At 40.0% G+C, this 16,778-nt stretch overlaps 1 protein-coding gene and 1 long non-coding RNA gene across 3 annotated transcripts in view; one reads left to right on the top strand and one right to left on the bottom strand.

Annotated features, from left to right (window-relative positions):
* Positions 1-636: 636 nt before the first annotated feature.
* LOC309352240 lies at positions 637-4,480 on the bottom strand. The gene is made up of 3 exons (XR_014161181.1): positions 4,195-4,480; positions 2,563-2,714; positions 637-1,798 (listed from the first exon to the last, which is right to left on the bottom strand). It is a non-coding gene; the product is annotated as an uncharacterized lncRNA (long non-coding RNA).
* A 2,052-nt stretch (positions 4,481-6,532) lies between these two features.
* The window catches only part of FAM81B (family with sequence similarity 81 member B), a 34,386-nt gene continuing 24,140 nt past the window's right edge, over positions 6,533-16,778 (top strand). For both annotated transcript variants that reach the window (XM_081880545.1, XM_081880544.1), the window contains exons 1-3: positions 6,533-6,690; positions 8,677-8,854; positions 15,088-15,158. In XM_081880545.1, coding sequence (XP_081736671.1) covers positions 15,115-15,158 — 44 coding nt within the window. In that variant the 5' untranslated portion in view covers positions 6,533-6,690; positions 8,677-8,854; positions 15,088-15,114. The remainder of the gene's footprint in view (positions 6,691-8,676; positions 8,855-15,087; positions 15,159-16,778) is intronic.

The following is a 16,778-nucleotide window of genomic DNA, read 5'->3' as shown; positions in this document are numbered from 1 at the left end:
TTAAAAATTAAAATAAAAACCAAGGTTATTGAGCAATCAACTTCAAAATCCCGGACATTTTGCCGATTTCCCAAAATTTGCCCCGGATGCTATTTTCGCTGGTTAAATCCCGGACATATGGCAACCCTAGCTAAGGCAAGCTAGAAATTCTTTTTAAACTTAGGGCTAAGTTTTTATCTTCATCAGAGCACAACCATACTTTAAAACATACAAAAGTTAAGATAGTAAAACACATTAAAATGGATAAGTTCAGTTAGAAATGAGTTCCCTGAGCAAGCTTAGCAGTCATGAAATAGAAGGAGAAGTGCTCTTGTGGACCAGGAATTGGTTAAGTATCCGGAAGCAGGGAATAGGAATATATGGACTGTTCTCTGGAGAGATGTAGGAAGTGGAATCCCCCAAGGATTGGTTTTTGGGCCTGTGCTTTTAAAACTTGTTCATAAACTTTCAGTAGTTAGGGATGAGCAGTGAGTTGGCTATGTTTGCTGACAATGCTAAATTGTTCAGGGTGTCCTGGCTCCCACCCCAAAACACACAAGCAAAGTCTCTTACTTGTAAATGAGCAAGAGATATTTACTTAGGCTTAGCAGAAGCAGACATGAGTCTCAAGAGCCATGGTTCAGGAGTTCAAGAACTGGACAACAGCAGCAAAGGTGTCCTAACAACTTCCACAATGCACCCATCACACTGACTTGTTACAACAGGGTTTCAGTGCAATTGAAGTCCCTGGTGTGATACAATTAATGGAGTGCCACTTTGGTTAGGAGCTGCTTCCTATGCTAATTTCCTTCCAAATCCCCCCAAGCTGCAACATAGTACCTGTTTCCTGATTGCATAATTTAATTACCGTAAGTGGTAGACAAGAGTTCTAATATATTAAAGTTGCCTCCTACAATGCTAGTTCTTGGTTTACAGTAGTTGGTAAATGAATCTTGGGTCATACTGTTCATCATTTAAAATACAACATATAATTTTAAGCATTCAGATAACAGATTGTCTAGGAAATCTGCACATAATTTTCATATTTCCAATTCAGATAACATTTCACACTTCTTACATATAATGATTTTCAAGTAATAGATACTCTATAGAGATTCAAGCTAGAACTATAAATTGAAGTATATTGAAAAAAACAGTCCTGGTGCAGTTAAAACAGTTTTCGAAAAGACTTTCACTCTTGATTTTAAGTTGGAGAGAGGAGTGACGAAAGAATTGCATGATGTTCTAGTTCAAGAGTCAGCAGCACTTTCTTTTAAGAACAGAAGAAGAAAACAGAGCTTTAAAAAAAGCTTTGGGTATTTTCACACATTGGACATAAATTGCCTTGGAGTCTCTCACAGGCAATTTATGTTAACACCCACAATAGTTGTTAACATACCAAGAACAGTAGAGCTACTTTAAACCTCATGTGACACTATCCTTTGCCTCCTGGTTAGGTTGACAGAAATGAGTTAATGAAGGAGGCAGCAATTGTGCCACCTGCTGATTGTTGGCGTTCATTTTCTATGCAGGATAATTAGGGCAACTTCATATGTTAACTTTGCAGAGTGCTTGGTACCTGCTCCCCCATCACTGGCTCTGTCATGGGGTAGAATGGATGTACGCTTCACACCACATAAAAGAAAGATAAATGCAGAAACATTTTCTACAGTTTCCAGCACTGAAGGTTTGGAATGACTTGTAACAGGCCACAAAGGGTTCAACCATAGACTTTATCCCCCTTCCTAGTATTGTAGTAGCTGGCAGAAGATGAGCTACAGATAATTTGACTTTTAATCCTTCACTTCGTAAGCAATCTCTGCAAAAGAAGAGCCAAGCTAAAGCAGACCAAAAAACCCACAAAAAGCAAATCCCACCTAGTTTAGCATCCTGTCTCTCAGTGGCTAACCAGATTCCTGTAAGAAGCCAGAAGCCTGCAAGCAGGACATAAGCACAATAGCATCTTGAAACAATTGTTAGAGCACCTCTAAACAGATTTGATTTCTGCAGTCATTGTTCTCCATCCTGTTCCAGATATGTGGGTTACTTCAGCATGCAGTGTTTCCCCACCTCAGTCAGGGCCCAGTAGGCTGAGTTCACAAGTCTTCCTTCTTCCAGCTCAGAACAAAGGAAGCTTTGCTCTTCATGTCATCTAGAGGTGCTGCTCAAAACTATCTTGACACGCCAAACTGGCTGTACTATATAGAGAGCTGCACCCCATGATCTCATGCTATGTTCTACCACCTTGCAACACTGCAAAAGGATCCTGAGATTATAAGGTATTTTTATTGATGCCTATAGAAATATTGCAGTCTCTCCGGCAACAACTTGGTTTGCTCATGCAGTCAGTCTGTTTCTCAGTCCTGTAGAGCTAATGGTAAAATAAACTGAGCAGCACTTTGAAAATGCTGCTTTAAAATATGGTGTTTTATCTGTTTACCCGAACTTTTTGGAAACTACCATGGAAAATTAACACAGAAATTGCAGAATATCCACAATTCTCACATTTCATTCACCAACAGGTAACAGTCCTTAGAAAAGTGCTTATTATTTGTTATTACTGCTGCTACTAATATGTCTCACCCATCTTCCAAAGCATTCAGGGTGGCATTCATGGATAGAGTTTACCCCACTTTATCGTCATAGAGTGACAGCCCCACAGACACCCAGTGAGCTATACAGCTGAGGAGGGATTTGACCTGACTTCTCCCTGGACAAAGTATATGTTCCAGAACCTGTAGGAGAAATGATACAAATGTTTAGAAGACATATACAAAGCCTATGACATTGGGGGTGTATGTGTGCAAATTGGATTAAACATTCATCAAAGCATCTATAATTTATTTACTAATGGGATCTTATTCAAAAGAATACCCAACAGGTTTTGGGGGCATGGAAAAACATTTTTGTTTAAAATTCCATTAGCTTTCAGGACTACAGGATTGCATTTTTATCCCTAATGTGTTCTTCAGAGTTCCATAACTGAGTTATTGTGCTGCAGAGCACTTATTTTTTCAGCATTTTGGATTATTCTGTTGTGAGTTCCATTGTGATTTTGCTGCTACACATATCCTCCCCTAATACAGGAATATAATCTCAATAATTGGGGAAAAGATGCTCTCATCTTCTTAGGATTAACCTAGCTTGGAAGTAATGTTCCATCAGCATTACTGCTGTTAGCAATAAGCCTTTTGAGGATATATTGCTCAGAATGATACACGGCGTACAATAAGCATATTTGCTTTCTATGAGCTACATGAAAACAGCAATAAAGGGAGCCGAAGAAATTCCACTTACATGCCAAATTGGAACCGAAATGCAAGCTTTTATTCCTTTTGTCCCATTTGCTCAAGGTGCCGTGCATTGTTTTCTCTCCGTATACACACATACTTTATCATCAAGTCTCTGAGACAGATTAGGCTGGGAGATAGGGACTGCCCCAAGGCCAATGAGTGAGCTTCATGAGGGAAAGGGAATTAGAAGCTGGGTCTCCCCAGGCATAGTACGAACACCACACTGGCTGTCCAAGATGATGGCAAAAGGGATGTCAGGAGAATGGCTCAGATCCTAAGCTGTTCCTCCATTCAGCAGCTGATTTCTGTTGACCCTTCACACATTATTTTCAATGGTTCCACCAACCATTAGTAGCTGACTTCCAGGGTTTCCAGGGGGGTTGCAAAGGGAATGGTGGGGGCAGGAAATCCCTGTTCCCTGAATGTGAACTCTGTTCCATTCAAAGGAGGAATATGAGCTAATAGTTAGCAATATCCATGCACAGAGCAATGTGTTGCGGTTCCAAGAAATACATTTAATTTATTGGAACTGCAACCCATTGCTCTGTGCACAGATATTGCTAACTATTGGCTTGGATCTTAAACCTATTCTTCATAAAATATCATTAACATAACAAATTGCCTAAAGGTGCTTTTTTGTAGCCTTATGGGGAGATCTTGGAGCAAAAGCTAGAAATGTATGTTTTAAAAGTGCTTTAGGTAAAGATTAGTAGGATTGCATTACTAATGAAATACCTTCCAGCTCTTTTCTCAATGTATATTGTTCCAGCTGCCTGCACACTTTTCTTCCTTGTATTGGCTGGTTTGCTCTGCACATTTCTGGAAACATAGTAATGCTGAAGAAAAGGGCAAAGGCTGGAAGAGTGGAAGGAATCTGCCCCCCCCCCCAGCAGCATCCATGATGTCCCTCAAATAACCCTACTTTGTTAAGGATGCTGGGAGTTGTTAGGACACCCAATATGGCCATTGGTCAGGGATGATGGAAGTTGTAGTCTAGCAACATCCAGAGGACCACAGGCTCCCCATCTATGCAATACGGTGCATATTTTGTAATATTTCCAAAGTGACCGAAAGCCAAACATAACCACAAAGCTGGGTACTCAAAACAGGATTTGATTTTGGCATATGCAGTTGAAATTGATGTTTTCCCTTCTTGCCTGGAAAAAGAGAGGGGGGGTTATAAGGGCAACACTTGAGCACAATATTTATGTTTATTATCACAATGTTTAGCAGTGGCTATATAAGATAATTGGGGGGGGGGGGGACAAACTGAAAAGCAACTCTTAACCAAAAATTTAAAAGATCTTAATAGTGGAAAGGCAAAATCCCACTCGTTATATAATGAGAAATCATTCATTTAAACCATGTCAAAAACCTATACAATCATTTTTAATATTGTGGGAATTTAAAGTACCAAGTACAAACAGCCCATCTGTTCATTTCTAGACTAAATATATCACATCAGATTTCAAAGTACAAGGCTCAAGAGGAACAGAATGTGACTCTTTCAAACCTAAGCCAAGCCTCTAGTGACTTTCCTTAGGTACAATGGTACACAGGAGTCCATCTGTCTAGCTCTTAGCAAGTGGACCTTAAATACTATGGTATATTTTTCATATTGTCATTTTTGACAAGTATGAAAGAAAGAGGCTGGCCAACATATTTTTAAATGGTTTATTTTATAATTGGTATACATAAATATAAGTAATACATTAGACATAAAATAACCCAACAATCGATAGTTACCATATTACATAAAAAAGTGTAATTTACCACATTTTCCTATTTAGGCCTGGGAGACGGCTAGACGGCTCTCAGCTGGCTTACTTCAAAATGAAGACTGGTGGAATATACACACATATAAAAAAACGTTCTGAAAATGCTTTTTTAAAAGCGGTTTTTAAAATACATTGAATTTTCCATAAGGCTCACCACCGCCATCTAGTGTCACATATATTGCACTTAAAACACACTCAAAATGTTTTATTTGCAACTGTATACAGTAGCTGAGTCCACTGTCTCCATGCCTGCAATGTCCTGTGTGAGAATCCTCAGCTGGCTCACATGGGGCCTATAAAACTCCATGGGAGATTTGGGGCAGTCAGTGTTACTTTCAACCTAAATGCTGCTCTGAGATACTTGAAGGAAGAGCAGGGTGCAAAAACATAAAGAGGCTGAAACCTAGACTGCATGTACAGTACATTGAAAACACATTTTTTTGCCCCAGAGAATCCTGGGAACAGTAGCTTGTTTAGGGTACTGGAAATTGCAGCTGTGTTAGAGGTAAACGGCAGCTCCCAGGTTTCCTGAAGCGGAAATGTCCTTTAAATGTGTGTTTTGTATGCGGTCTTGGTCACCTTTTGTTCTGACAGACCTTTTGTGTCATCATCATGCACAAATTTAACAGCTGTAGTTTCCCCCTTCACTATAGATCCAAAGTGGGAAAATCTGCACCTATTGAATTTCTGCCTGTTGCACAGCTGTTAAAGGTTGAGGAGTCCTGTCAGGGAACATAACAGTGCTAAAGAGGTGGTTTGTTTTTAAATGTGCGCCATTTCTTTCTCTGAACTTACATCACCTGCTTGTTTTTATAATAAATTTTATTAGTATTTTCCACACAACAACACAAAAAAAATCAAAAAATAACAATACACAAAACACAAAAACCAGCATACAAAAAACCCCAAATCCATATCTTACAAGTTAATAATATAAGCACTAAAAAGAAAAACAAACATCGACTTCCACCAATCCCACAGCACCTCCTTTACCTCTCATTATGCCTTCCTGTTTTCCTTATCATCTCTATCCTAGCATCTAGATATAAATCCCTCTTTCTTATCCTTTCACTTCACAAGGTTATTCCAGACTCAGCCAAATTTCTGTCTCGAACCTTGGCTTTTAAGCTTTTTTCACTTCACTTTTTGGTTTTTGTCTTATTATAGCTGTCAATTTGGCTAATTCTAAATATTCACTTGCTTTAATCCTGTAAAAAAAATAAATGACTGCTTTAGACCAGCTGCAGTATAGGTGGGTGGCTATTTTGATGATTACTCTGGCCTTGGACTAAGGAGGCTATTTCCACTTGGCAAGAGGTAAACGACAGCCCTTCAGATCAAAAGGTAAAGTACAGAAATTAAAACAAGCAGATTTAAATGTTAAGTCCAGTTTTCAGTGTACAGCACACAGCCCATAGCTTTGCTGCACATTTCCCTGTCTGAAAGTTGGCGTTCTAGTTGCCTGGAGACGGAAGTAAACAAAAGTACCTTGGTGACAAGAGTGCGAAGTTTCCTGGAGCTGCCTGCTGCTGCTCTTCATGAGAAATGAAGGGGGGGGGGAATCCATCTTCTAGGGCTTTTGTCTATTGATTTTCACCCAAAACGAAGCACAGTAGCTCCTCCAAGAAGTTTCCCACCAGGTACTGATAGTTTATCTTTTTGACATTTTTAGCAAGCTGCTAGGCAAACGAGGAACAAATGACTACAACAGTAATGAGTTCTGGGTTTGGGTTAGAAGCAGCATTTTCTCTGGGATTGTTACTTGGAGTCAGGTGCTGTGGGATTGAGACTACTAATAGGGCTGGTTAAAGGCAGAGAGAACCTGTCAGACTTGGGATAAAATGCTAGTTTTACAGCTCTGTTCTGATGATCAAAGATGGGGTGTACTCGCAGGCCTTTAAAGGTTGCGGTGGTATTCAGAAGAGCTTATAATTATAATCCACTGCCTGAAAAACCAAACCTGTATTTATTATTGATTTATTAAAATATCTATATTCTGTATATGTGGCAAGAGGACGAATGCAGCTCAGGAACACATATCCTAGTGACTGGTGGGTATCTTGTGACTTCATATTGTTGTGATTTATTTTGTTGACTGTATTCTATACATGTCTTTTTTATTATTAATATGCAGCTTAGCTCCTAGGCGGCCTTTGGGCCAAAATGTGATATGTAAAGAAATCATACCATGCCATTATACAGGAGTGGCTGGTGGTGCCCATTGGGAATGACAGGACAGAAGGCAACCATAGGTGAAGTCACAGCCAATGACAGGCAGAGCTACCACCTGGCTGGTTGTAAGAAAGAAAGCAGGCAAGTAGGGAGATGCTGGGGTTGGTGGGGGCAGTGCCCCATTTACCCTTATGAACCAGCCCCCAATGCCATGATATTAATTGTGTATGTTTACTTTTGCTCTTTGCATAATATAATAAAATTATAAGTGGAGCAATTTTCCTGATTTTCTTCCAGTTCTGTATTCCTAAGAAACTGGATTACTTCTCCCAAGGAATTTGAATATATGCTTGTTACTGAAGAATGGTGGAATTATATTATGTAGTTTTGATGTGCTTTGAGCATCTCAAAGAAAGAACACACCTACAACATTTTGTATTGCAGAAAGTGTGTGCAAATTGCTTGGGAAATTTACGGAGTTGCCAATCCTTTTTTCACATATGATGGAGAGCGAAACTATATTGGTAAAACAAAAGCAAAAAAAAGTCAGGATTATGAATAAGTGTCTTTTATGACAGTTAGTCATTCTTATGGGTTATTTAAAAGGCAATGCAAAAAGAAAACATGAATCTGTCAGCAACTTATGATTGAAAGCTAGAGCATTATTAGCAAAATACCCTATCTATTTTTTCTGAGTGACTGAGAAAAATTTGGCAGATAGCCGAAAAGAACAAGTTAACATGCTTCAGATATTTATGAGGCAGGAGAATACACTGATTATTAGAATCAAGTTAAAGCAGAAATGAATGTACAATAAGCATTAACTACAATTTAATGTACTCTGAATAATATTTATGAATTATATTGCTGGTGTATTTTGTTGTTTTTGTTGACACCCATCTGTCTTGAGAGACATTGGATTGTGCCTCCGGGGGTGAAATCAAACAACGTGGTCATTTGAAGAGCACTCATGATACAATTTTTCTGCCTAATAAAAGCTATTCTGTCTCTCCAATGGGACAGTGATATGAGTTTTTGAGAACACAGAACCTGTGGAAATAAACAATCAATTGAAGTACAGCCTTTCTCCCTGAAAATGCAAACAAGCATTCTAATAGAAGCCCCATGAAGCAATTCGCATGCATTTATTGGGAAGAGTGGTGCCAATTCTTTAAAAAGAGCTACCATGTGGAAAATCCAGAGCACATTAAATCTTATTGAGAGGGTATTAAATAATCTTTTGGAATATAGCTAAGCCCAAGAGAGAAACTTCACGCCAGTATCATAGTTCATTTCTGTATGGATAAACAAGGAACCTGGGTAGACATATCTAATAGTACTAAAGGGCATTTTTGATTCACTGCTCAACCCTATGGAGCCATTATCGTACATACTCATTCAAATACTGTTTTGTAAGTTAAAGATTACTGTAGCACTATTTTTTACTAATACAGGTTTCCAAGTTCTGTCATGAGTCATGGAAATGGAATGTTGACCTCAAGGCATCACCGGGGAAACAGCAATGCTGGTTCTAAGCATCTTTCAGAGTTGAACAACAGTCGAATCGCCTAAGCAAAAAGCTGCTGAGCTCCTACTGTTCAGTGAAGAGAGTTATACCATCTTAAGTCTCAGGTAACCCATTTAAGGTGTTTTCTGCTTCTTGAAATCTTTGTGATATTTGTGATTGTCATGCTATTTAATTAATTTTAGGTGCTGTTGTGTTCATTAGTTTAGGTTTCTTCCATAAATATCATTCAGAAATAACTGAATTATGTTTTTGTTCTGTATCATCAAATCTTTTTATGTATCACTGCTAGGAATAGTACCAAAGAACAGAATGTCTGATAATAGAAATATTAGCAGTTATTAATTACAGTATGCTAGGCACTGCAGTTTGGTTTAGAACATAGACAAGAAAACTTGCTATTTTAGGCTGTGATCCAAACCCCTGGTCAACAGTGGTGGGGTTTGAGGAAGCAATATATTTTACTTTAACATAATATGATAAAATTATGTCAGAGTGCCATAGGAGCATTTGATTTTTCTTAACCAAAGTAGAATATCCAAAGGTGTCTGGGAAACAGGCTTCCTGATTATTATTTTTAAGTGAGGAGGATTGGAAAGAGATAGCTAGCTATGGGGGACAAATTTCCTCACTAAGGGAGCTGGCATAGACAGCCCCAGTCTCCTTCTGACATCAGATATGAAGGCAGAATTCAGAAAAGGCTTTGCTGAGGGTAGTGGGTTTTATGGAGGGACAAGAAGCGTAGCTTAATGGGATACAAAGGCAAAGGGATTACCCGAACCATAGGTAACAGCATGGAAGTGTGTGAAAGGGACCTACAGAGCTTCATAAGCCAAGTGAGCCAATGTGGAGTGGAAAGAACAGAGGGCGATAAGGGGAGATGTACACAGAGATATAGTCAGGGGCGGAGAGCTTTAAATGTGAAGAGGGAGCGCTTAGGGTTGATCTTGAAAGCCAGGAGCTGGTATAGAGATCATAGCTGTGTGAGTGGTATGATCATAGCAGCAGGAGGAAAAAGCTGCTTTTAGTAGCAGCATTCTGAATTACGGTAATGAATTAACTATTACTTCAGTACTGCATCACTGAGCAAAATTGCACAGAGGAAGGGTGGGGGAGGGGGGGAGAGAAAAAGCCATTTCATAGGACAGTTTAGTGCTGCACAAGAATTTTCCTTCTGGGAAAATAGGACCTGCCAGACTATTATTTCACCTCTCCCAGCTCTGCCTACTCAAAACGATATTGGCTCTCCAGACTAGTCTGAGGTGGGGGTCTTCCTCATCACCTGCAACCTGACTCTTTGAACTGGACATAGAATCATAGTTGGATGGGACTTCAAGGATCATCTAGTGCAACCTCCTGCAAAGCAGAAATCTCAACTAAAGCATCCGTGGCGGGTGGTTATCCAAGCTCTGCTTAAAAACTTCCAAGGAAGGAGAGTCCATCACCTCCCGAGGAAGACCTTTCCACTGAGAACAGCTCTGTCAGAAACTTCTTCCTGGTGTTTAGTCAGAATTTCCATTCTTGTAACTTGAAACCATTGTTTTGAGTCCTACCTTCTAGGGATTGAATTCAGGACCTCATACATGTAAACAGAGGCGTAGGAAGGTCAGGTGGTACTTGGTGCAGAAAATTTCTTGTCACCGCCCCCCCCCCAACAATGATTTATTTATTTTTGCCTGCAAAAATGGTTTTACGTTATTTCACATTTTCTTACAAAGGAATGTGGATTCTGGGGCTCTGATAACAAGTAGGCGACTATGGACAGATACTTAAATCTACAGGATGGATTGTGTTTTGGCTTGTGTTATTTTATTTATATTTATTGTTTATTTAATAAAATTTATTTTTAAGAAACCTGCAAAGTGGTTTACAAAAAAAACAAAAACAAAAAAAAAACAGCCCCACAGCAGTAAAATCAAGAAAAATTAACAATCCTACTTTAAAACATACAAAAGCTAAAATATTAAGATTAAAATTACTTCAACTTTCTAAGCATCTAGGTATGCTTGCCTAAAGAAGAATGCTTTTAGCAGGTGCCCGAAAAGAGTCTAGCAAAGGCAAGTGCTTTGTTGCAATAGGCGGGGAGTTCCAAAGTGCAGGTTCCTAATATATTTTTATTAACTAGGTTTTGTACAGGGGAATCTATTATCACATGCCACATTCAGACAGAATGGGAGTGAATAGAAACATAGGAAGGTGTATGATGCTGAGCCAATTGCAGAATCCAAATGGTCCCAATACTTTACATCTGTATTTAACAATCTACACAGTGAACTTAAAGGAAATGAAACCACTAAAAATAAAATTATTAAACTCCAGGAGTGGCCAAGGGTAGAGGAAGAGGAAATTAGAGAGATAGTTAAAAATTTCAAATCGGGGAAATCTCCTGGGCCAGACGGTCTACCAATAGAATTATTTAAGACCTATATAGATTGGTGGGCAGAACCCTTAGCCCAACTGTTTACGCTTATAGATAAATATGGGATCATACCTGAGACATGGCTAAGATCAATAATTATTCCAATCTTTAAAAATGGCGACCCAAAAGAACCAAGGAATTATAGACCGATAAGCCTTCTATCAGTGATAGGGAAAATCTACGCTAAGCACCTCTTATCTAAACTCCTTACCTGGATGAAAAATCTAAATTTACCAGGGAAAGAACAAATAGGTTTCTCCAAAGGTTGCTCCACACTAGACCACTGTCTTATACTTATGCATCTGGTTGAAAAATACAGATCCCAAAGGCAATCTAAGATATACGCTGCTTTTGTAGATTTTCGTGGTGCATTCGACTCAATTGACCGCCCAAAGTTGTGGAGGAAACTCGCAGAATTAAAAATTGATCAGCGCCTATTGATTCTAATGCAAAATCTACACTCTTCCAATACCTGTCAAGTCAAACTTAACATCAAAGGTCACCTTTCATCAGACATCCCAATTTCGAAAGGGGTAAAACAAGGGTGTATTCTTGCCCCCTTTCTATTTAATTTATTTTTATCAGACTTGCCAGATTACCTTCAAAAAATAGAATCACATGCCCCTAAACTTAATCAGAAACCAGTTCCTCTCTTACTATATGCAGACGATGCTGTCCTACTATCCTTAACGAGCTTGGGTCTGAAACGTCTTATATCTTCACTGATCCTCTATTGCGAATGTAACAAACTCTCTATAAACTATGAGAAGACAAAAATTTTGGTCTTCTCGAATGGTTGGAAATTAGAGAAATGGAAAATAAGAGGGCAAGAAATCCAACAAGTGAAAATCTATAGGTATCTGGGAATCTTATTCCAGAGCAATTTAGGGTGGGCAACCCATCGCACAAATGCCATAAAACAGGCAAAGTGCATCTCATCAGCAGTTGCCCGTTTTCATTATCAGAAAGGTAATCAATTTATTCCTGCGGCAAATCAGATATTTCAAACAAAAGTGCAATCCCAGATATTTTATGGAATCCCGCTATGGGTCCAAGCATATAACAATGATTTAAAAAAGATTCACTCTAGCTTTCTGAGACGTATTCTTGGACTCCCAGCTACGATCAAATATGAAACAATGTGTGCAGAAATAGGCATACACACAATGGAATATTGGGCATGGTCCACCTCAATAAAGTATTGGTTACGCTGCCACTTTCGCTGCCCTCCATCAAGTCTGCTCGCTGATTTGCTCAAAGACTCCTATAAATCAAGATGGTATCAGCACCTCGAAAAAAAGATTGAATCTTTAGGCATCGAGCTGGAGCCCCTGTACAATTCTAATGAGCAATATATTTCCCATAATATCCTAACTAGACTAAAGGATGTCGAGAGACAAAATATTATGGCAGCTGTAAACAAAATTTGCTCCCCCATATTCTATGAATTAAATATCTTAGATAGCAGAGCCAATTACGTCACTAAACTAATAATCCCAGCCCAACGTAGGGCTTTTATGCTGGCCCGTTTGAATGTTTTTCCCTCAGCATTTGTCAGGGGAAGATATCAAAACATTCCTAGAAACAAGAGACTCTGCAGATGCTCTATGAATGTCCCGGACACTGTAGAGCATATTCTCCTTCATTGCCCATTGTACAGTACGCTCCGTCAACGCGTGCTGTCCCCTCTTTTGGGTGGTCTGGAACCGCAGCAAGGTGAATGTGTGGGATTCTACCTATCCGACGTTGACCAAAGGGTAACGGCGGGGGTAGCCGAGTTTTTGGTAGCAGTCCTCCAAGGAGCAGGTTAACAAGGAAAACCACTGACTCTATATGTATATATATATATGCATTTAGCAAACTGCTGCCTTTTTATATATATTTCAAGGCTTTTATATGTTATTTTATCTTTTAAGGTTTTATTTCCATAATGCCTAATAAAGGTTTGATAAAGTAAAGTAAGTAAGCTGAGCCAGACCAACTGGTCCAGCTACCTCAGTATCATCTTTCTACATTGAGTGGAAGCATCTCTCCAGGATTTCAGACAAGGATATCTCCCAACCCTACCTAGAGATGCTGAAGACTGAGCCAGGGACCTCCTTCTGCGTGCAAAGCAGATGCTCTACTACTTGGTCCTCCCTCAGAGTCTTGGGTGACATGGCCTGTGGGTGGATAAGTCCCATAGGACAGGGAAGGCAGATGTGACCCAGCTGTTTACACTTGTTCATTTTCCATGGTCTCTGGCATTCTGTCTACTATATTTTTGCCAACATTCCCATGGTTGTTTCTTAATTTGTCATGCCTGATGGGGTGATTTTGTTTGATGTCAGTTTGTTACAATTTTGCATACTAATTACCTTTAAACTCAAACAAATAGAGATTGCAATGCATTCTCTCCTCTTACTGGATGAGTTATGCATTTTCTCTCTCATTAAGCAGAGCCTGTTAGATCACAAATTTCAAAAACTTTACCGCACTAAGTGAAGTGTAGGTGATAACAGCAAGAACCTTTATTGAGCTACAGAGCTGAACAGGGACAAAGCAACTGCTTATATACATTTCTGAAGGCCTGGGCCACTCCTGCTCCCAACGTGATTGGCTGTCTAAACTTCCAAGCTGTGAATCTTGACTCAGAGTTTAAGGGCCAATGGCCGAGGCCCAATTCCTGAAATGTTCTGTGATTGGATATCATGTATCGAATCACACGGGAACTCATAATTCTTAATCCAGACTCAAGCTCAGGCAAACACTGACCACAGAATGCATAACACTAAGCCCATCTGTATGCTCATCTGCTTACTTAGGTTTGTGCCCAACTATTTTTATAATTTAGATACCCCTTTGTATCATAGAGTTTTTATGTTAGCCCATTCAAATGCATTCCTCTCATTTGTACTGTCTGGAAGGTTCCAAAAAATACCCTTCCAGAATAGACTTTGCTCTTGTGGTATGAATACACAAGATACAATATACCATATAATTATGGGCTGCCATCTCTTCAACACACTTCAACCTATTAGTGACTCCTTTAAAGCTTAAAGTATCTACTTGCAAATAATTTGTCATCCAATGTCTGTTGAGGGGTGATATTCCCAAACTATTGAGATTGTGTCAGGATAATTAGCCGAGATTTTTTAAAGTCAAATTTTAAACTACTTAACAGTTATTTAATGGTGGCTATTGAGTATTTTGTTTTCAGTGTGTCTGGATTACCAATGTTTTATGGATTCCCCCCCCCCCTTTTATGATTTTATTATCTAAATCAGTGTTTCCCAACCGGTGTTCCGCGGCACACTAGTGTGCCGCGAGACGTTGCCTGGTGTGCCGTGGGAGGGAGGCGGGCGAGTCGGGCGGCGAGAGGCGGGGCGGCGGCGGCGGCGAGCACACGCGGGGCGGCGAGCTCCCTCCCTCCCACATCCCATCGCCGCTCGCTTCGGCCGGCCGCCCCGTGCTCCGCGCTGGTGTTGGCCAGCCTTGCGCACCCAGGGGATCTCCCCCCCGGGAGCGCAAGGCTTGCGGGCGGCAGCTGGCAGCGCGGAGCACGGGGCGCCCTTCGGAGGACGCCCCGTGCTCCACGCTCGTGTTGGCAAGCCTTGCGCACCCGGGGGGCGCCCTGAAACAGAGGGTTCCCCATGCTGCGGACTGTAGCCTGCCGCCCGACGCGCGGGGCGCCCTGAAGCAGAGGTTGGGAAACACTGATCTAAATTATGCCAATACTGTAAAGACAGAATGAATAACTGAGTGTATCTCCATATATGAAAGCAAACTCTATTTATGTGGACATTAGATTAACTGACACTGTTGACATTTCTGCAAGTCATTTAGTAAATGGAGGTTATATTGCCCTATAAGTGGGCTGTAGTTGGTTTGATTAGTTCATCTGAAGCTCATGATTAATAATGTTTTCTTGCCCTTGTAAAGGTCTTACAGATACTACTTCAAATAAAGATGTCAACAGAGAACACAACTGAGCCAATTAAATACCTTGACAAGTAAGTTAGTCATCTAGGATTTCCATCATTTAAGATACCATTCATTTGACATAAATTGTTAAGGCAAACAAGCCTTTGTGATGATGTTCATCATTACTAAAGAATGTGGCATTGCTAAGAGCTGTTGACAACATTCAATATGCAAAGTCTGTCTTTTGTTCAAATTGCACATATTTTCCTTAACTTTGTCAGTGTTTTAACAAGTTGATGTACAAATTCTTTATAGACAATTATTTATATCCCACTTTTCAGAATGGCTCACTTAAAAAGCAAACAAACAAAAGTTCCATAAATCTCTCTGCAGGTTCTGATACTCTTTTAGCAATGTGAGATACCATAGTAGAAATAAAAAGCGTTTTTTTAAGTATAGTATAGCTGAACTAAAATTTGAATTTTTGAAGTCAAAGAAAACCCTCTTTGCAGGTTTTAAGAACAACCTTGAAGCATTCATGATGGCACAGCTAGAAATTAATCATAGCATCATAGTTCCTGATAAAAAGTAGTGAAAGCCAGAGAAAAACAAGCTGAGCTGAGCTAAAGGTACAAACCTCACACATTTCCACAGGCTGTTGTTTCTCAGGAAGCAGGGTCATTGCAGTAGGTTATCATTTACATTCTTCTCAGATACAAATTTCACAAGGTCAACAAGCATAAATAATTTATCCGTGTTTCATGTATGGGTTCCTGCAACCAGTCACTCTGACACCTGCTGTCACATTTCTCATAAGAAATATAATTAGTACAAACACAGGTAGTAAGAGTAACCAGCATTTTCCAAAGGAATGAAGTATTAGCTAGTTTGGCTATGTTTGGGTTCACTGTGTTTATACGATACAAGGATCTGATTTGGTTTCTATCTGTGAAACAGATCCCCTTTGCCTGTGTTGGAGGAGACTCAGCTGCATTTATTTACTTCAGCTCTGGGAGGAAAGCAGTGCTGGAAAAGAGAGATGCAACTATTTGGCAGAATTTCAGTGCTCTGGGAATCATGTCCTTGAGCCCATGGAATCTGCTGGGAATGAAGCAGTTAGATGCATGTTGTAAGGCTCATGACATGGACATTTCTAAGTCCAAATTATTTCTTGTTTATATTTGTTGCCTCTAATGTTGTTGGCATCCGTCTGTCTCGAGAGACAATGGGGGTGAATTCAAACTTATTTTTATTCCACTTTTCAGATTTGAGCCTCAAACCAGCTGGGGATCTGTTGCTCACTTTTGCCAAAAGAGGACATAGCTGTATTGCAGGTTGCCTCTTCGATGTGGTCCCACCTTACTCTGGCACTGTCTCTAGGGTAGTTCAGTTGTGCTTGTTTGACGGAATCAGTGTTTACAAAGTTTAGGCATTACTGTCCTGGCAGTGTTGTTTCAAGGCTCTGCACTTCCTGCTTTGTGCTATGGGTTCTTGTTGGCTGGAGAAGGATCTTTCTCACCACCGGGGAGTGATCTGTATTACAGTCAGCACTAAAGGTAAAAGGTTAAGGACCTCTGGATAGTTAAGTCCAGTCAAAGGCGACTATGGGGTTGCGGCACTCATCTCGCTTTGAGGCTGAGGGAGCCGGCATTTGTTCACAGACAGCTTTCCGGGTCATGTGGCCAGCATGACTAAACTGCTTCTGGCAC

This window comes from Podarcis erhardii (assembly GCF_964252035.2).
Source record: "Podarcis erhardii genome assembly, chromosome: 11".
Lineage (NCBI taxonomy): Eukaryota > Metazoa > Chordata > Lepidosauria > Squamata > Lacertidae > Podarcis > Podarcis erhardii.
This window is presented reverse-complemented; position numbering and strand designations above follow the sequence as displayed.